The sequence below is a fragment of the Belonocnema kinseyi genome, chromosome 6, assembly GCF_010883055.1.
Source record: "Belonocnema kinseyi isolate 2016_QV_RU_SX_M_011 chromosome 6, B_treatae_v1, whole genome shotgun sequence".
NCBI lineage: Eukaryota > Metazoa > Arthropoda > Insecta > Hymenoptera > Cynipidae > Belonocnema > Belonocnema kinseyi.
Window position 1 is genome coordinate 83471048 of NC_046662.1, and position 22586 is coordinate 83493633.

The 22586-nt window shown below is 28.7% G+C and overlaps 1 protein-coding gene across 4 annotated transcripts in view; it reads left to right on the plus strand.

Moving 5' to 3' along the window:
* The window catches only part of LOC117174486 (POU domain, class 6, transcription factor 1), a 224597-nt gene extending 204964 nt beyond the window's left edge, over positions 1 to 19633 (plus strand). Inside the window, exons 9-13 of one of the 4 annotated variants that reach the window (XM_033363642.1) lie at positions 2498 to 2678; positions 3658 to 3714; positions 7392 to 7475; positions 15654 to 15805; positions 18760 to 19633. In XM_033363642.1, coding sequence (XP_033219533.1) covers positions 2498 to 2678; positions 3658 to 3714; positions 7392 to 7475; positions 15654 to 15805; positions 18760 to 18884 — 599 coding nt within the window. In that variant the 3' untranslated portion in view covers positions 18885 to 19633. The remainder of the gene's footprint in view (positions 1 to 2497; positions 2679 to 3657; positions 3715 to 7391; positions 7476 to 15653; positions 15806 to 18759) is intronic. The other 3 variants (XM_033363643.1, XM_033363644.1, XM_033363645.1) reach the window with 3 other exon arrangements.
* The last annotated feature ends 2953 nt before the right edge of the window (positions 19634 to 22586 follow it).

Sequence of the window (22586 nt, forward strand, 5' to 3'; positions counted from 1 at the left end):
GTAGAAAATTCCTCTTTTTCTTTTGAAAATTTAACATTTTGGTTTGAAAATGAATCTTTTTATTCAGAATTGAACTACTTTGTTCAAAATTCGTATTCTTTCATTTCAGAATCGATATTCTTTTTGAGGATTCATCTTTTGGGCTGAAAATTTTATTATTTTGTTGAAAACTTCTTTCTTTTTTCTTGAGAATTAATTTTTTTAAATTGTAAAATTAATCATTCCATTTTGGGTTCAAAATTTATCTTTTAGAGTGAAAATTTGATTGTGGATGATCCCATTTAACATTTGAGAAAACAAATGTCTTTTTGTATTATCATTATTCATTTCCTGAGTGAAAGTTTGTTTCTATACCTGATAAAAAAATTTATAATGGTCAGATAAAATGAAAATTTTGTCAGAGAAAACTCAAGGAATTTCAAAATTTGCGTTTTGTAACAAGTCTGATCTTTTAAATTATCTTCTTTCGCTGAACATATTTGTAGAGTGTAATTTATATATAAAACTTAAAAATTATAGATACAAAACATCCGATTATAATAAACTATGGATTTCTAAAGAAATATTTTACTAAGAATTAAGTACCGATGATCAGTCTTGAAGATCATTATATTTACTGAGATCACAAAACCACCTGTTTGCGTATAACTAGAATTTCAACCGAAAAACAAGAGATGTAAATAAATATTTCTACCTACCAAAGTCATACATATATAATATTTAGCTATAAATTAATTCATGAAAAGAATTTTCATTCTTGAAATGAACTTCATTCCTTAATATACTTAGTGCCGGGCTAATCTAATGAATTCTTTCTTCATATTTTCTATTGATCAGCTTATTTGCGACCCTAACTAGTTTTATCAATTAGTCTATGCACTTTTGTTGTATAAATATGGTACTAATGTTCTTGTTTCTTTAAGAGCTTACTTCTTGTTCAATAGTACTCCGCAATCGTTCTTCTTGATAAAATAAATACTCGTTAAAAATAATAATAAAACATACTCGTGCACACGGATACTGAATTAATTCTTGCACATTTTGCTTATCACCGTGTGAGATAGCGAGCGCGGTTTTCCGGGTAACTTTGATTGGAAATTAATGATCGAAGGACTTCGCAAGTTTATTACCTGACGTGGAAACCCGGGTAACTGGTCAAGATTGCAAAGCATGAGGGCGCCTCTATAATGCGTGGACATTTGGACCAACTAGGAGGGAAATTCATTTTCGGAGAGTAGGGTTGAAATTCCTGTTTATTATTTAAAGTTATTACCTATCTATTCACCTCAAAATTGATAATGTAGATTTGGCTGCGAATCAGAATTAACAAATTAAGAAGATAAAAAATATTTTAAGTGTATACAAAAATGGCAAAGCATAGTTGAAATATTTCATATCAAACCGAGCTGTTTGATAATGTTCATATCACTGAATCGTTTGGGGTTGAAATTTATTGTTTTTCCAAGCAAAATATGATACACATATTTTTATTTTTACGCAGTTTTTTTAGAAACTTATGGGTATTTAAATATTTAGGGGAATTATGGAAAAATTAAAGAAAATTGTGATAATATAATTTTATTTGCTACAGCATTAAGGCCATGTACAATTTTTCAAACTCCTTGAAGAATCTAGAAATTGTTTAAAAACAAACAAGATAACGAACATTTTTTGAAAAACTTAAAAAGTGAATTTTCTTAAAATAACCACCTTTGATTTTGTGTTGTTTTGAGATTCATACTAATATGAGGAAGATAATATAATGATAGTTTCGTCCTCGCTTAACTATCCCTTCATATATAAAAACTTATTTTTTTAAATATGAAATAAATGTTTCAAAATTTAGAAACATCAGATGCTTCAGATCTTAAATAATACAATCGATGAAATTATGTTTATTTCTCTTCTATTGAAGAAGCATAAAAACTAGAAAAGGGAAATTTCCTATTTTAAATCACGAAATTTTTATAAATATACCTTTAATTCGAAACGTCAAACTTTTTATTAAAATTTTTAGTATTTTCAGATACAATTTATCAAGAAATTAAATAATTTTGACTAGAAATTAATAAATTTTTAACTCAGTTTCCTTAAATTATCGTAAATTTTCGAAAATTGTAACTTAATTTTCCAAAATTATTCACAGTTTTCCAAAACTCATTCAACAGATGAGATCATTTTTTTGAAAAAAGGGAAACCTGGAATGTTTCAAAATATCGAAAATATAATTACCGAAATAGAAAATTTGCTCCACATGAAAATTTTGGAAATTTTAAGTTTACCAAAGAAATTAAAACTACCGAGAATGTTTATTATCGAAAGTTTCGGACATTTTAATTTTTTTAATTATTTTACTTTTATTAACTTTTAGTTTAGGAATATTCAAATTTAGTTTTGATTAAGTGTCCGTAAACGATTACTTGTCGTCGCCAGGATCAGTTAAGTAAATCTGGCAAAGAAAACCTCTTGCATATAAATATTTCCTTTTTATTTACAGATCAGCCAACGATCAACGAAGCCACAAATAACGTAGTAGACGGAATTAATTTGGACGAAATTAAAGAATTCGCCAAAGCATTTAAACTTCGACGGCTCTCTTTAGGATTAACTCAGACCCAAGTCGGGCAGGCCCTCAGTATCACGGAGGGTCCAGCTTATAGTCAAAGCGCAATATGCAGGTGAGATTATTTTAGAAAATGACTAAAGCACCCGGTCTGAAAATCAGGCGAAAGAAAAGGCGACTTTATTATTGTGCCAGGTCACTGGAAATGGCATGAGAAGACTAGAGTAGTTTAAGAGGTCCCTGACCAGCTGCTCGAAACAATCTTGATATTCTTCAATTATATCAGTTAGAAATTAAAAAATTTTAATTTTTTAATTCAGGATCAAAACTTACAAGTTTATTTATTTCGTTCTTGTAGTCATTTTAATTTTCCAATAGCTTGTCCTATTTTTAATCAAACATCAGGAAGCTCTATGACTGAAAGCTAAGATTATGTAATTATTATAAAATGAAATGTTGACTCGGTCTTTGCTCTGGGTGGATCTTCAGCAGCATTTTTCAAGATATTGACAAGAATTCATCACAGAAAAAACTAAGGTTTCTATTAGAACCGATTTTTGTTTCCAAGGGAGCTGCAACAAAGAAGAACCTCTCTTGCGGAAAGGGAATCTAAAATGATACATTGTTCCAAAGGAACCCAAAGTATTAGTTTTAATTGAGACTTTTTATACATAACTCATTTTCCACAAGTTAATGATTCACTGTTTACGTTACAGTACATATTCAATAACATATTGAGCCGGGGTAATAAAGAACAGATCTTTTTTCAGGTCGCTAGCTATCGGTTATCAACGAACTTAAGTGAAACCCGTAAAAAGAGTTCTTTTGGAGTCTCAGTTTTACAAGATGCCAACTTTAACTCTAGCCGCAACATAATTGAACCCCTAGCTTTTTCTGTGATGCATGACATAAAAATTTTATCTATGATACTCAACATGGTTAATTATAACTCAAGAATATAAAAAAAATATTAAAATTGATAAATTCCCGGGAAAAGTAGACATCATAACATGCTACCAAAGAGCCACCCGTTGTCTAGAAACGTTAGAATTGAATCGTTTCGACTAACTTAAGCATTGGTGATTGTTTCCCAGTGCCCTGGCTACCCAGATGATCGCTGCCTCGCAGATTGCCTCTCAGCAGCAAGCTATGTACGTTCACCCCTCATAATTTTATTTTATCTTACTAAATTCTCTAAGAAAGTTTTAACTGCAGTTATACCCAATTCGTTCAAAGTTCTCCCTAAAAAAGTACCAGCAATAATCCCCACTGATTTGGAAAATACGTTTGGAAATTAGTTAATCCAAGTACTTATTTAGGTTTTAATAATAATTGATCGAAGGAATACCCTAAGCTGTGCTTTCATTCTTTGGTTCTTCTATTTTTTTCTATCTTCTTCGGTAAAGATGTTGGGTTTTGGGTATAGCTGCAGAATCTCGGACTGCTTTCTAATTTTCGTTGGAATGAAAACCGGTGGAATGACCGATAAAAATGTTTAAAGAAAATAGTAAAGAACGGAAATGCAAAAGGAGCACTTCTGAAAATAACAACTTTCTCCGAGCCAGGGCATTGGCAAGCTTGGGCACGGTGTCGCCAACACGCGAGAGGCTCGTATCCATTAACAATCACACTCTTTCAGATCTTTTTTTTTTCTTAATCTCATCTCAAAACATCTCTTTCTCTCTTATATACTTATATACTTATACACAATACTCATACATCCATACCTTTATATAAATATATAAATACACACACACTACTGCACATGTAAATATCCATTTCCCAATCAACATCCGAAGAGCGAGAGCGATTTCGCACGCTAGCGAGTCACGTGTTGGCAACATCATGCACCCCGCATCACCAAGTCAACACGCATGCGCGCATTGTCAATGTCCTGTTATTACCGAATTGATGCATGCCTTTCTAGTGCTCCTTTAGTTCAATTTGCAACGAGGATATTGTATTAATCTATAGCGAGAACTGAATATCAGTTTGATGAATGTGCTTTAAGGATGTTCAGGGTGTATACTCTCATACAAAAGTACTCAAGAAATATTTTACAGCAAACTCCCGATATGAGACCACTCGGTGCACGGTACTCCTAGAACTGATGACCCCTGCAGTCAGTTGCATCAGGTTGCGTCATGCGTTCAAATACAACGGAACTGATTCATGCGGTCTCACATCGGGAGTTGATTGTTTTTAATTCCCTAGCGGACCGCGGCAATCCTACCTGCAATATTGTTTGTTAGACTGCTGCACAATGCTTTTGATTTTTCATTTTTAAAACCACATAACTAAATAAAAATAGGTAAACATAAACGTTTAAACAAATAAAATGACCGTTGAGTTTTATATTACATTGTTAATAAATGAGGAAAAGGATGAAACTTTCCCCTAGCGGGCTCAGTAAACGGAACGGTCACTATGTGGCCACTTTACGGTTACGCAATTGCGTAACCCTTCCGTTCACCCGGCCCGCTAGGAATATTGAAACCCTACAGTAACTAATGAACCTGCAGTAGATAATAATCAATAATTAAAAGCACAAATATCTGTGAAAATTACTCTCATTTTTATTTAATATCACGTATGGTGTTTTAATTAATAATTACAATGAAGTAAATTTCAAAAAGTACCAATCTTAATAAAGAAATACAATATAAAGTTCATATTAATATAACATTTTTGTATTTTACAGTATCTAAGATCTAATATTATAAGGATGGAAAGCAAGAACAATATTTTTTATAATTGTTGAACATTGATATCCTAGTATAAATGTATTGAAGTCTATATTTTTATTAAAAATATAGAATTTCAAAGGAAAATACAAACATAACATTTATTTAAAATGGTATTATTTGAAACCTAATTTTTGTTTGTTTAAAATCACTAATTTTCCGTGAAAAATTTTAACATAACTTAAAATTGTCTGAATATTGTACATTTTCTTTGAAATCTATGCGGTTTCCTGTAAAAAACGCAAAATTTACCTAAAATTATTCAGAACTTTAGTATCTTCCTTGAAAATTTTGAATCGACTCTGAAATTTGTGAATTACAAAAATTTTAAACGTCAGTTTTTTCAGGAAAATTATAATATAAAATAAAAAAAAATTATGCAGAATTATGCATCTTCATTGAAATTTAATTATTTTTGTTTGAAAGAACCAATTTTTGATGAAACACGTTAAAATAACCTAAAATTGTTAAAAAATTGTAAATCTTCTTACAAAAGATTTCAAAAGATTAGAAATATTTTAGGGTGTTTTGAAAATTGCTAAGGAATTTTTAATAGATTTCAATCATTTTAGGGGATTTCTCAACGTTTTTACGACATTTTCACAGATACTAATAAATTTTAAAAGATTTTAAAGAATTTAAAGGCATTTAAGAAGATATCAAGGCATTGTCAGGCGATTTAAACTAACGAGTTTCTATCATTTTGAAAGATTTCAATCGTATTCAATATTTAGAGTATTTTTAAGGATTCCAAGGAAGTTTAAAGAGATCAGCAAAATTTTACGGGTTTCCGAAAGATTTCATAAGATTTGGTATATTTTAGGGCATTTTTAAAGGATTTTATTACAAATAATTAAGTGATTTTTGAATACAAGTTTAAATAATTATGGATTTTTTTTGAAACTTCTAGGTATCTCTCACCCTTATTGGATTTTTTTAAATTTTGTAGCCTTGGATAATTCAAAAAAATTGTTAAGTGTCTTTATACTCTTTTTCGAAATTGTAGAAAACCATTACAAATTTGTTTAATTTTCTTTTAGAGTTAACTTTTAAAAAATAAAATCAAAGTATGTTTTCCTAAAATGATTGAGAATCCTGCAAAGTAAAACAAAAATCTATTTTTTAAATATTGCAGTTTAATAAAAAAAAATTCCCAGAAATCATTTTTTCGTTCTACTATTTCTGATTTTAAAGAGTTTACAAATTATATTGTGATAGCGTAATGTGCAGATTATAATTATTTCGCAGTATCCAAAGAACCATTTACAATGAACATTTTTTTCATTCATAATTTCTTGAAACATTTATAAATCAATTTCAACACGAAATAATTTTTTAAATGAAAGGATCAGATTTATATCTTTACCACTTTTTATTTGGAGGATTTTTTGAAGTCTACTTAAAAAAGTAATACAGGACATTCTTAATTAGAAATAATTTTGGTATATTTTAAAAAATTCTATAGGTTTGAATTTTCGACGCTTGAAAATTACAGTTATAAAAATTATTTTTAAAAAATGTATGTAATATAATCATACAGATGTTGAACGTCTATTAAATTTAGGAATAACTAAAACAAAAAGAAACGGTTTTAATTTTAGTGAAAAGGTTTCATGAAAAAATACAGTTTAAAACCCCCAGTTTACCCCCGAGAAAATGTAAACTGCCATTGAAATTAAAGAGGACATAGGAGAAATGTTTCTTTTACTTTCAATTACTTTTGATTATGACTTTTTCAATTTACATAATATTTATGCTTTAAAGTTGTAATTATTATTGGAATTCTTAATGAGTTTAATGCATTGTATGAAAGACTTTTTAATGTTTATCCTGAGAAAACTCTAGATATTTGTTCTGTTTTCTAATTTTTCGGTTAAAAAGATTAAATTATCTTGATACGAATTGCGTGCATTAAATGTATATATATGCTGATAATTATATTTTAATACAATATTCTCGTCACAAATTTGTAAAAAACACTAATAGGATGTGTGGAATTTTAAAGTAACATTTTTTTTTTCTAGGAAATTTTTTTCACTTACTAATCAATAGTATCATAAAACATAAAATATTATTCAATTTAGGTTTGAAAAGCTGGATATCACCCCCAAGAGTGCACAGAAGATCAAGCCTGTGTTAGAGAGGTGGATGAAGGAAGCTGAAGAGAGGTGAGTTACTCATCAGTAATTTTTAACTTCCTACTTTTTTACCGACATACAGGAAATTATGTGCTTAAATGAACAGGAGACGTTCTCTAAAGAAAAACTTAACGGACCAAAACAGCGTTATGTTGAGAAATTACAAGCCTTTTACTGTGCATTCCGGTCCATTCGTCTCGGGTTTAAAACTCGGACGATTTTATAACTGCTTCTGTATTTCTTATCTGTATCGAAAGAGTCTTAGTAAAAAAAGACGTAAAAATTAGCTATCTATTTATCTTGCAGTTCAATCTGTGGAAAAGGACAGTACTTAACGAACAAAACTTTAAATAAAATAGAAAGAAAGATTAGGTACCTAATTACATATTTCTCTTAACAATAGAAATTGGAAACAACTTTACTGAATATATTATTAGATTACACACTCGGGTGGTCCAAAAATAAATGGCAAAAGTTGTTTGCATGCTAGAGGGCAACGATCTCCGCCCCCCATTTTATTCCAAATCCGAAAAAAGAAATTCCCTAATTTGTTATTTTTTTATTTTAACAGATGCCAGTTTTGACTTGAAGTTTTCCATGTAAAATGCATGGGGAAAAATCACTTTTTTGAGTTTTTAGAATAATTTTTTAGGGTTTGAAAAAATGTGACGGAAAAGTATGGAGGCCTGTAGAGAATTATCCAAAGAATAAACAAATGGAATTTGTTTTAATATTTTTTTATAAAAATTATAAATATTTCTTCAGTGGAATATTTATTAACGTCATTTGATTAACTTTATTTTTAAAAATTGTTTAAAAATAAGAATGATTACTTTAATATAACTGATAAATTGGATATTATTAAATTAATTAATAATCAGTAATTAATTATTACTGATCAATATTCCGCTAGACCCACAGTGATAATTTTTAGGGAAAACACGAATTTTCAAACAAAAATCATGCAAAAAAAATTACATTTGTTTGAAAAATTATAAATTAATAAGCAAATTTTATTAAATATTCCACTAGACTAATAGTAATAATTTTAAGGGTGGGGCATATTTTTGAAAAAAATATTTTAAAAAATATTGTTTGTTTAAATAATTAATCATTAATTAATTAATGATAATAAATATGCCACTAGACCAATGATAATAATTTTGAGTAGAAAAAATACGATAATACAGTGCTCATAAGGACGATTTCATGAAGAATTGGCAGTTGTTCTTATAAGGGTAGTTTTTAGGTACTCTTGAGGGTGTGTTAGAAGTGTCAACCCCATATGTCTGATACATAAAATTCTTCGTTTGACAATTCTCATCAGGACCCTATACTTTCCCGTCACATTTTTTTAAACCCTAAAAAATTATTCCAAAAACTCAAAAGTGATTTTTCCCCATGCATTTTACATGGGAAACTTCATTTCAAAGCCGACACCTGTTAAAATCGAAAAAAAATAAAAATTACGGAATTTCTTTTTTCGGATTTGGAATGAAATTTGGGGGATCGTTTTACTGTAAAGAAGCGTGTTTGAAGCAACCCTATTGCACACTCTTTCCCTTATTATACTATTTCCCCTTTTTTTCAAGAACTGCACTTTTCGCCCTGTTTTTGTGAAATTTCCCCTTTTTTGCGTTTTTTACTCAAATTCGAAATTAAATTCAACTATTTTGCTAGAAAATTGATCTTTTTATTGGAAATTCATGTTTCTTGGTTTGAATTTAACATTTTGTTTGAAAATTCAACTATTTGTTATCAATTCATCCTTTTTAGTTGAAAAATAAACCAATTTGAATTAATTTTGTGTGGATAATCCAACTGTATTTGGGTAAACTCGTCTTCTTTCATTCAAAATTAAACTATTTAGTTACAAACTCAACTACCTTGTTGAAAATTTTTCTCCCACGGTAGAAAAATAAATTAGTTTGTTTTAAATACAACTGTTCGGTTAAAAATAAATTCTTTTAATGGAAAATTTCACTATTTGTCAGAAAATTATCATTTTGCTTGTAAATTCAACTATTTGTCAGAAAATTATCTTATTGCTTCAAAATTCACATTGTCAGGTACATAATTTGAATTTCTACTAAAAAATTTATTTTTCTGGCTTGAAAATTCAACTGTTTGGTTAAAAATTAACCTATTTTATAAATAAGTAATCTTTGTTTGGTTGCAAATCAACCTTTTGTATTGGAAATGCATCTTTTTTGGTAGAAAATTTTTTCTTTTGGATGAAATATTAATCTTTTATGAAGAAATTCTTTTTGGCTTGAAAACTAAACTAAGTAATTAAAATTGAACTATACTTTTGAAAATTCATCTGTTTTGATTGAAAATTCAACTATGTTATTTAAAATGTTATACATTTCAACAGAAAATCTGAACCTTTTTATACTTGATACAATATGGTACCTATATATAAATTTTATTTAAAAGAATTTATTCTCATAGTATTTCCCTATTTTTGTGAAAAATCAACAAATTTTTCCTATTTTACGATCATTTCGGACTGTGACGTTCGGATTATACAAAAAAATGTTACATTAAAAATCATAATCATAATATATTTTTTATTTCGTAATAAGTTATAAATAGAATTTTTTAAAAGTCTCTTAGATTAGACTACGAAACCGATGGTCCTGCTGGATATCAAATTGATCGCACGAGTGCGTGCGTACTAATTGGTGAATCGATAATTGAATTCACCTGATTAATTGCGAATCCGTGCGTAATAAATACGCGGAATGTTAATTAGAGTGACGGAGAAAGAGAGAGGGGTCGTGGCAAAATTGCCGCCAAGATCGAGACCACCTAACTTCTATAGTTTCTGCACATACGACTCGATTCTACCTTCTGTGGTGTCTCTTTCGATCCCACATGCAGGTTGCATTTGCGTGCAAGAGCCGCTAAACAAAAGTTTAGTTATAAAAGTCTTCAGATATAAAGACAAGTTCCATGTCGCAGGTTATTTGGCCAGTATTGCATAAGATTAATTATACCTTCAGATTCTAAGAGATGCCACTTGAACACTATATCTTAAGCTACTCTCTAAATTTTACTTTAAATTATTTTATTTTATTGAGTTGAATTTTTAATAAAATAGTTTCATTTCCATTCGAAAAGATCAATTTCAATCTTAAATAATAAATTAAGTAAAAAAAAAATTAATTTGGAACAAAGTAGTTCATTTCTTAGCTAAGTAGTTGAATTTTTAACAAAAAAAGACAAATTATAATCAAAAAATGTAATAGTTCATATTAAAAACAAACAAAAAAGACTTTTAGTATAAGCAATGTCAATTAGTACGAAACAAGTAAATTTTCAATTAAATATTTGAATCCTCGACCGAAACCGAATAATGCTTTGATCTGTCGATTTAAATCAGTTAAATAGTTTACGAGTTTCAATCATTAATTTAATTATAGCTATTAATCAGTTAACAGATAATAAATAATAGTGAAAATGTGAACTGATGGAAATTAAGAAAGAATCAAGCAAAATGAAACAAATTTAAGCGAAATTGTTTAATAGCCAAAGAGACGAACTTTTTAGAAACTATTCAAATTTGTTATCCGAAATATTCTCCTTAAACAACTACATTTGCAACAAAACAGTTTTATTTGCGATCAGAGAGATACATTTTCAATAAAAAAATCGATTTTCATAAAAAAGCCGAAGTTTAACAATAAACAAAAAACGAAGTTTGAAAGAAAATAATTGCATTTTGAAAGAAGGAGATCAATTTTTAACTAAAATAATTGAATCTTCCACAAAAAAATAAATTTTGAACAAATTTAATATTTAATTTTGATATTTCTATTAAAACTGATTAATTTTCAATGATTCAGTTACAGTTTTAACGAAAAAGACTAAGTTTAAACCAAAATAGATGATATTCAAACAAAAAAATGTATTGGTCAAGAAAGTATAAAAAAAATTTCTACCAAATTGTTGAATATTTAAATAAAAAGAAACGAATTTTCTACCCAAATAGTAGCTGAATTTTCAACAGAATACTTATATTTTTAACCAAATAATTATATTTTCGAACACAAAATATTCATGCTCCATCAAAAATATAACAATTTTAACGAAAAATGGTTGGATTTTCTTTTTGGCACACTTTTTGATCATTTCAACATGAACATTGATATCATATTAATATTAATGTATATGAATACAGAATTAAATGTTTAAATTGAATACTCGATATTATTTTTCAAGCATCTTTACTTTTCCCGCATTATGATTTGAAACTTTCGAAACTGACGCGTTTCCAAAGTTTCATGAAACTTTTAATTTGACCTCAGTTTTATTAAACTTTACAACCATATCACGACTAGAGAAATAATCAAGAACCAGTTCTACCAACCTAATTCCTTTTCTCCAGTCCCACCAACCTAAGTTTCCTTTACAAGTCTCACCAACCTCATCGGTTCTTCCCCTTTGTTTCTCGTTCTGTCCTGGCTATTAAATATTCTCTAAATCGAAATTTCTCTGGCGTACTCCTTTCTGTGGTTGATTTCCGTGTTCGGAAAAAGGGGGGGGGGTTAAACGTCTGGCATTTAACGAGAGCATGACATTAAAAAAAAGAAACATCCTGCATTCTCTCAACGTGGAACTGAGTCCGACTTACCTATAAAAGCACGTGGTGCAGCTCCTTGCATCGGAAGGCGCGCGCACCAGACTCGACTTTATACAAATACCTGCTTGCGTACCTATACTCGGCGAGGTGGCGCACGTCGTAAAAATGAAAGCGGCTGGTTTATGCGGTGCACGTGCACGATTTATCTGCCGAGTAATTAAACTGTGGACTAATTAAAATCAGGTTTCTGATGTACCCTTTCTGCTCCCTCCTCCGCCTTCGCTTGCACCATTCCCTGTACCACCTTCCGCTCTTCACCGTTTTACTCTTCTCTTATTCACAATTAACCCTCTACCCCCGCCGTTGCACCATTCCCTTTTAAGGTCAAATCATCTTCATCTCGTTGTTCAGTTTATCTTACTTTAATACCTACGGCTCATGACAACATGCTGATCTAACCCTCTTGAGGTTATAATTAAAGGATGAGAGGCTGCCCATTTTATATATAGGAAAAGGGTTCTTTTTTTGTGAAAAATTTATCTTTAAAAATGTACATTTTGCTTTAAATTTATTTAAATCTTCTTAAGATTGAAATTTCTGTGATACTTGCCACAACTCCTAAATATCTATTGAAATAATTATGTTTTCATAGAAAAATTAAAAAATATTAAAAAATTTTTTTTTATGTTTTATAAATACTCCTGATGTTTTTGCCATTTTGTGAAATCTTCAAATTTTTCCAGAAATCTTATCGCCTTTATTATTATTTACGTATCTTCTCAACATTTTTAAATTTTTTTAAAAATAATTCGGGTTTTAAACAAGATTTTTCATTATTTAGAATTTTTAAATGTTCTTAAAATCTTCCAGTCTCCTTTTTGCCGTATTTTGATATATTTGAAACTTAATATTGATTTAAAAAATAAAATCTTAAACATCTGATATTTTCTCAGAACTATCTCCATTCCCTTGTTCCATTTATCCTTCTTTAATTCCTTCGACTTATGTTAACATGTTGATCTAACCCTACTGGGATAAAATCATCGGATGAGAGACTGAGCATTCAAGATCAGAAATAGGGTCCTATTTTAGTGAAAATTTAATTTCAATTAATTTTTGAATAATCAAAAAGTATCTTTTAAATGATAGAAATCGTAGACTTCAGACTCTTCTTCCTGTTCCCCTCTTTTAACTTTTTTTATAGAATTCCTCTTTTTTCCCTGTTTTCGAAAAATTTGCTGTTCTCCCATTTTTATCATTTTTTTTCGCGATTGAACGCGGACTGAATTAATCGAAATTAATAAATAACTTCAACTACGTTTATTTGAAAGTTTATTTTTTTTAATGAAAAAGTTTACTTTCATATTTTGGTTGAGAAATCAACTTTTTGGTTAAAAGTTCGTCCTAATGGGTACAAAATTCATATCTTAGTTATCTTTTGGTAATTTTTTTGTAAAAAAATTGTCTGTTTGGCTTGAAGTTTAAATATTTTGGTAGAATACTCACCTGTTTAATTAAAAATTGATCTTTTGCTGTAAATTCACCTGTGTGGTAGACAATTTCTTTTTGGCTTAAATATTCCACTATTTGGCTGAAAAAGAAGTGGATTGATTTCAGAATTCATAATCTAAGTTTCAAAATTAAACTGTTTTTGTCAGAAATTCTTTTTATTTCTGACTTAGCAATTCACCTGTTTTGTTAGAATTTTCTTTTTTTTTGTTTGAAAATGTAGCTGTTTTGCAGAAAATTCCTCTTTTTGACTTGAAATTTAAATAGCTTATTAATAATTTTTACTTCCCGGTTGAAAGTTCAACTGTTTTGTAGAAAATTTGTTTTCCTGCTATAAAATTTCATTAATTGGCTGAAAACCCCTTGTTGTTGAAAATTCTAATGCTTAGTATAAAACTCGTCATTTTAGGTTAAAATTCATCTGTTCTTGTAAAAATTTAATATTTTTTAGTTGAAAATGCAACTGTTTTTATGAATATTAATCTTTTTAGGGTGAGGATTTAAACATTGGTTTGACAGTAAAGTTTTTGTTGAAAAATAATATTTTTTGGGTTAAAAATATAACTATTTTAACAAAAATGTCGCCTTTTTGTCTGTAAGATTTAACATTTTGGTCGCTTTTTTTTTCTTCATCTGCTTGTTTAAAACATTTTTTTTATGAGAATTCAACTATTTAGTTGAAAATTTATCTTTCTTGGGTGAAAGTTAACTTTTTTTATTGAAAATAAATCTTTGCGGGTTTAAGGTAGATGTCGTGCCAAAAATTAGATATCTGAAAAAATAGTTTTTCTATGATTTTAAGAATCAAAATATTATAACTATAATTTCAAATAAAAAACATTATTTTTTAGGAAAAAATGTTAAAATTCACAAGAAAACATTAATTTTAATTATGTTTTTACAATTTTATTATTTCGACCGTTGCTTCTTACCACTTTTTGAAAAATGATTGCATTTTAATAAATGACGTTTTGTTTTTTCCGGGAAAACATTCTCTATAACTCTGCTATGTCAATAAATATATTTTAAGATTATTTAGTTATTTAAAAAAATATTATTGTGGCTCTGATCATTGAATTAATTTTTTTCTCGCTGTTACTAGAATACAAAAATTTATTAATATTCTTAAATCAGTCCAATTAATTTTCTTACATTTCTTGGGTCAAAGTTTCGTACAGGTACAATGGCAAATGGTTTTCCGGGAAATCGGTGCTTTGCCAAACTACTGGTTTCTCTCGTCTCTCCATTAGCATATTGTTTTCGCGAATTCGACGAAATATCACCGCGTGATGCTAATTCCAGTTCGTGCTTCCTCCCCCTTTCCACCCCCATCGTTACCCTTCGCCAAAACGATCCCCACGTCCTTCCGTGTCGCTCGACAGTTGGTCATTCAGAGTTAAATTAAAAACATAAATTTTAACTGTCAAACGACGATCTCCGCCACCCCACAGTAACATCTCTCCAATCTTTTCCGCATAATCAGAGGCGACACTCTGTCGCTAAAGATATCGTTTTAATAAATAAATAAATACAAATTTGGTTCATACGAGTGGCGACAGCTAATTATGATTTTCATTTATGTTTCATAATTTTTAATTCAATAAATAATAAATAAAAAGTGTAGGCAGCGAGAATCGAACACGCAACCTTCCGGCTATGAAGTCGAGACGCTACTGCCTAAGTTACCTGTTCGGAAGTTTTTTTTGGCAAACAGGATTATTTATTATATTATATATATTATATTGGTATATTATATTTATTATATTATATCATATTCGACACATCTGTGGCGAATATTTCAATGTCGATTTTGTCAAAGACGGCGAAACAGTGCATATTACAATTTTGGCAAATTAATAGTCAGATAATGAGCTTCACTTTAAAAAATTAAGAAATATGGCTAACATTCACAGTTGGCGGTCTCCCTTTGCTAGCTAAATTTTTTCTTAAAATAAAATTTTAATATCAAAGACCGAAATCGTCTGCAAAGTGAGTTGTATATATATATCATTGTGTGATTTTCTGCATAATTAATAATATTTTTTGCAATTCAAATTTATTATCATAATAGTTAATGGCGGAAGCTATGGCCAGAATTTGAGTGAGAGTAGTGCTCTTGATTCTAGGTACAAAAGCGGTGCTAATCACCTAACGGACTTCATCGGAGTCGAACCAAGCAAAAAGAGAAAACGACGAACCTCTTTCACACCTCAAGCTTTAGAGTTGTTGAACGCTCATTTTGGAAGAAACACTCACCCAAATGGTAAGTCATATTTCATCAATTTCCTTACTTTAAAATAAATGACGTAAACTAACTCCAAAGAAAAAAACTATCCATACAAATTTTTACCAAACATTAATAAAAGTGATTCGAAATTTGAAATTGTTTTTTTTTTCAATGAATTTTTAATAAGATTTTTCAGAAGGTCCTAAATCGTATTTAGAGTTTTAAAACTCTACATTTTTAAACCAAATAAGCACTAACTTTACTTTTTATTCGTTTAAATTTGAATTTGAAATGTTATCATGGCCTTAAGTTTAAAGTAGTTGTAACAAAAAATAGGTCCCTGGAAGAACAAAGTTTGCTGTAATTTTAAGTATTAAAATAACATTATTAGTAATGTCTTATGGAAGAACAAATATTGGTTTTTAATTAAAAAAAGTTTAACTCTTAGAAAAAATAACCATTCTAAAAATGGTTGTAGCAATTGAACTTCCGCTCACTGTTACTCGCATTTACTTTTAAAAAATGTCGGAATTTTGATAAATTATGGTTTATTCTTCTAAGAAAAACATTCGTTATTATTCAAACGTTTCACATTTTAAAAATAAAAAAATAATCTTAAGAAATAGTTATTTGTTAAAAAATGTTTACTTTTTATAGAATTATTTTAATGATTTCAGCCATAACAACGTTTTTTTCAAAACTAGAAATAGTAAAGTTGTAGAGAATATTTTCACTGATAAAATAAGCCAACAATGATTAAAATTCAACGATTTTTTAATAAATGTTTAAAAGTGTTAGTAACTAAAACTAATTTGCATAAAACATTGTTAAAACTAAATTTAGTTGGAAAGTTAAAAATTTTTTATACAAAAAAATTTTTCTTATTAAAAATGACATTATTAGTAAATATTTCCCTCTAATACTAATTTAGTGCATCCCTTTTAAATCAACCTTTGGTTGGGGATTCGACTATTTGGTTGAAAATTAAGTTATTGCTGATAAAAATATTTTTAGGTTAAAAAATTCAACAATTTGGTATAAAATTCGTATTCTCTCGTATTTGCACTTAAAATTTACACATTTTTGTAGAAATGTTTACTATGTAGTTGAAAATAACTTTTTGCCTTAAAAATTCACATTTTCGGGTTAAAAATTCACTTATTTCGTAAAAAGTTCGACTGTTTCGCTCACAATTTAAACAGTTTGGTAGAAAATTAACTTGCTTTAATGATTTCAGCTATAGGAAAATTTACATTTAATATTTGAAACAGTACAGTTGAAGAAAATAAGCGGAAAAAATTAGCCATCAATTATTAAAATTTGATTTTTTTTTCAATGAGTACGAAGCGATAGTAGTTAGATATACTTAAATTACAAAAATCATTGTTACAGTACATTTTTTTAATTTGTGTATTAAAAGCGAAATTTCTCCTCGCCCCGAAATGCGGGATTAGCCCAATATTTTTCATATACTGAGCTAATCGTCCCGAATTTCCGGGAGGATTAGTATATCTCCTTTTCCAAATCACCATATTTTTGGGAATTCACGCAGCCTATTACATTTTCTTTTACTCAAAGAACTGCAGTATTATGATTTTCATTATTAAAATTATAGACAAGCTGCTTCTTAAGACATCTGATTTTTGGCAGCAGAACTAGCTAAAAGTTTTTGAATATTGTTTTTTTTTTTATTTCGAAGGCATTCGTATTAATATTTGAATTTTTTCTACTATTTCAAATAAATCTATCAACAAAATTTCGGAATACCCCTTAAATATAATATACAAATCAACTTAACCAAATAATTATAGTCTACTCAGAAGAGTCATCTACTAATTTATTAGATAGTGGTTTTTTGTTGTTGGAAATTCCGTCTTTTTAACTTGAAAATTCAGCTCCTTTGGTAGAAATTTAACCTCTTTTGGTTAAAAATGCAACTGTCTAGTAGAAAACTACTCTATTTTAGTTAACGATTGAACTATTTGGTTTAAAATTAAGTTTTTGTCGAAAAATTGTATTTTGGGTTAAAAATCCAACTGTTATGTGGAAAAATCGACATTTGGCTTGTAATTTAAACAGTTTGGTAGAAAATTCAACTATAGGGTTAAAATTGACCTATTTATTGAAGATTCTTTTTTCGGGTTATGAATTCAACTATTTTGTAAAAGCTTCGACTTTTTGGCTTTAAATTCGGACTGTTTTGCAGAAAATTCATCGGTATGGTTTAAAATAAACTTTATTGTTAAAAATTCATATTTTTGGGTTAAGCTTTCGACTGTATGGTAGAAAATTTATTTTCTAGATCGAAAAAAACTTGATATTTTTAATTTTTATATCTTGGACCTATTTATTGAAGATTCTTTTTTCGGGTTATGAATTCAACTATTTTGTAAAAGCTTCGACTTTTTGGCTTTAAATTTGGACTGTTTTGCAGAAAATTCATCTGTATGGTTTAAAATAAACTTTATTGTTAAAAATTCATATTTTCGGGTTAAGCTTTCGACTGTATGGTAGAAAATTTATTTTCTAGATCGAAAAAAACTTGATATTTTTAATTTTTATATCTTGGACATACTTATGAATATTTGAATGCTCCCTCCTATTTGGTATAAATCTCTGAACGAAATTCATGAAGATACCTCAAATAATAATTTACCACTCTCCTCTCAAATCAATTTGATGAAACCAATAATCTATTTAGAAGAGACATCAACTCATTTATTTACCGCATAAATAGGCATGATTGCCTAATCAATAATCGAGTCGGCCTAGAAGTTGGATGTTAAACAATTACATTTTGTTAGCTGCATCCATCGCTTGATGCAAATTGGCACATATTTAATTATGACCTCTATTATAATATTAATTAAAATTTAATAACTTGCAAACCGCGCGATTCCGTCGACGAAAGCTCATTAAAATAGCATATATACCCCTCTCATTCCACCGTCAATGAACTGCCGACTGACTTAATTAAACTTTGTTCACAGGAAACGAGATCACGACGCTGGCGCATCAGCTGGGCTACGAAAGGGAAGTAATAAGGATTTGGTTCTGCAATAAGAGGCAAGCCCTGAAGAATACTGTTCGAATGATGTCAAAGGGCGTCGTATAGATCGTCAATGTCTTCCTTAATGTCGAGAGATACTAGGCAACCAGGGATTCATCAGTTTGTTCCCCTGATCCAATTCGCAACTTTCTATTATTGAAATGGCGTTAAACAAGTGAAAACATTGAAGAATATTGAGAAATAATTTGGGATTAAGTCCTAAGCTTTCGTTAAAACATATAACGTAGCCATAACGACTGAAATGACGATAACGAATCGAGCGATTTCTGAATTTCTCAACAGTGTAAAAAGAACCCTCGATTCGTATCGCAAGCATTGTGATCGCAAACGTATACGCGTGTATTATCTGTAAATAGTTTATATAGGTCCTGAGATTTGTGATTCCGGCAAAACGTGATGCACGGGCGGCAAGAACGCCGACTAATAATTGTAAATATGTTTCTAGGTATATATAACTTAACAAATATATGTATATACCCAAAAATACTTCCAGTTTTCTGTAACTTTCCATACAGGATGTGAACCTCCAGCTGAAGAGGAGAAAAAATTTTAATAAAAAAGAAATAATACATTTATGCATCAGATATCGTTTGACCGATGTCATATGAAATCGGCCAGTCTGGCCCTTTTGTTGTTACGCAATTGTTTCGGCCTAAAATATATAGTTTTTCAAGACGAGATAATAGTAAAGGTGTAAACGAATTTTTTTCACAAAAAATTTGTAATTCAACTTAAAGCTACTTGAATATTTAGGTGAATTATGAAAAAAATTAAAGAAAATTTTCTTGAAAAATTCGCATCTTGCGAATAAATTGTTTAATGTCCATTTGTTTATTATTGATTAAAATTGATATTAAGAAGATATATTTTTAGTTTTGTCCTGTCTAAACAATTTCCTTATATAGAAAAACTTATTTTTTGTAATATAAAATAAATATTTTTGAATATATATATTTTTCAACTTTCTTAGTGTCTTGTCTTATAGAAGCTTTAATCATATATATTCACAAAAAAAAAAACAATTAAAATATTTAGAAATGTTCGGATATGCTAGATTTTAAATAAACTTATGAAATGATGAGTTTTTCTGTTTTCTTTTTATTAATTTGATTTTTTTTACTTTACTCTTTTAACAGTAACAGCGAGCTTAGAGCAGAAAAAGCAGAAATGATTATACTTGTAAAAAAATAAATTTAATCAAAAGTCCATAAAAAATCGTAATTTCATAAATTTTCTTGATTGAAATCAAAATTCTATAAATTGACACTGATTGAAATATACTGAAATTTACGAAGTTATAACACTACAAAAAAAACAGCAAATTTTAGGAAATTTCCGATACTTTTAGGTAATGCCACCAAAATCTAGGAAATTTGTAACTGAATGTTCCGAAATTTCAAATAAAAATATGAAAGCTTTAAAGAATTTTCTTAAATTTACCTTAAATTACGAACAAACTTTTTTGTTACAAGTTTCAGAATTTTCCGATACAATAAAAATTTCGTATCTTTAAGTAAAAATCACGAAATTTGTAACACCCCAAATTTTGAAAGACAAAACAGCTACTGAAATACGGAATTGAATGATCAAATTCCCGAAATTCAAAATTAACAAAGTTTCAAATTATCTAAAAGAACGTATTTAATGTTTTTATCAATTAAAATAATATTAAAAAAATATATTATGAACAAAATCGAATTATTAAATTCCCGAAATTCAAAATTAGCAGTTTCAAATTCCCCCCAAAAATATTTTTTTTTTATAAGTTAAAATAATGTTTTATCAAATTATTTATTATTATTTTTAAAAATTTGAGTAGCTCATATAATTCTGATTACCCAAATTGAATTCATAAATTCATAAAATTCGAAATTAACAGAATTTCAATTTTCCGAAAAAAATTATATTTAATATTTTCATGAATTAAAATACTTTTTAAATCCATTTTTTATTAACGAAGTTAAATTATTAAGATTCCAAAATTCGAAATTAGTAAACTCCTACTATTCAAGAAAAAAAAATTTTTTAATAGTCAAAATAATGTTTTATTGCATTTTTCAAGATGTTAAAAATTTTGAATAGCTTTTTCAATTTTTATGAACGAAATGGCATTATCATTTTCTCGAAATTTAAAAATGGCAGGGTTTTTAATTCCCGAACAAAAAAATTATGCTTAATATTTTCGTCAGTTAAAATTGCAAAGCGCTCTTTTAATTTAGATCTATGCAACATAAATTATGCGGAATATATAATAAAACATTTTTAGCAATCGAACTAAACTTGCACCAAGATATTTAAATTTTAACGAAATAATTTTGTACCGAAAGTCACATTTTTTACACAATACATAAAATTTCTTGTTTGTTACATAAATTTTTCTTCTTAAAATGAACTCATCCTGTAAACCAGTTATGATAAATTTCTAGTCAAGAAAACTGAATGTTCAACAAAATAGTTGAATTTTTAACCATAAAAGATAACTTTTGAACTTTTGTAATTCAAGATTTTGGAAAAGTCTTCTAATTACGTATTATATTTTCATAAATTACCTAAATATTTAAGTAGCCATGAAAAATGAAAAGTTCATAAAAAACGTTTTTTTTTTTAGTGAAAAAACGTGTGTCTCATATTTTGTGCTGAAAAATAATATATTTCCGCTCCAAATAATTCCGTGACTTCCCCAGGCTCAGAATGCCCTATTTCTTATTTAATCTGTCGTTTACAACTCATGTCTCATTTACAGAATTACATAAAATGATAATAACTAGATCATATTAAGTTTCATGCGATCTTTCTTTGGCAGTCGCAGATGTTGTTTCCAACTTGTTGAAAATACTCAATCATCAGAGACTATTGTACCATAAAGAATCTTTTTTCTACTGATAAAGTGCAGGACAAATCTAAACCTTACACTTAGGAATCTTTTCCCTATTAGTACGAAAAAATAGAACTCGAATACCAACTTTTGGATATGTCCTTCAGTGAAGTTTCGATACGATTTCTTCTGAAGTTTCAAATTTAATTCTTCGCATCTCTATCAGGTTGATGGTTTTTTTTTAATTTTCAACGTTTTCGAACTCTGGCAAATTATTTATTTAACGAATATATTAGGTCTACAAAACAATTAATTTATAATATAATCTACAAAATAATAACTTTGATCTTTTTTTAACTTTTGATCAAACTTTAATTTTTTCCCGCCCTAAGCAAACCTTAAGCTGTAAAACACAATATAATAGGTCGCGGCCCTGTGGACTTGGCCTGATGGCCGCAGGGGCGAGATCCATTAGATTGTATTTTGAAGTTTAGGCTTCGCCCTTTAAAAGTAATTTAGGATTGAAGAGAAATAATTTGTAGACCTAATACAAAAGAAACGGAACAAAACAATGAATAAATCTTTTTTCGTGAAAAGTGTGCGGGTGAATTCAACCATAGAGGATACCGCAGTGGTGGTATAATAGTTGGAATTACGAGACATCGGGAAATCAAAAGAGAAATCAATGGAGAAATTGAGTTCATCCGATGGACCTAATCATTCGACTCATTGTACAATTTTGTATCATACTCATTGTACAATTTTGCTCACAAACGCTTACACCTTTTTAAATATGCTACAAACTAAAATTTTTATAATCAAATCTAAATTTCAAGTGATAATCCTTGTGCCTTCTCGAAATTAAAATCTCGATTTTTTCATCTAAAATCTCTCTATTTTTTTTCTAAGATGCAAAAGCGCATCAGTTTCGA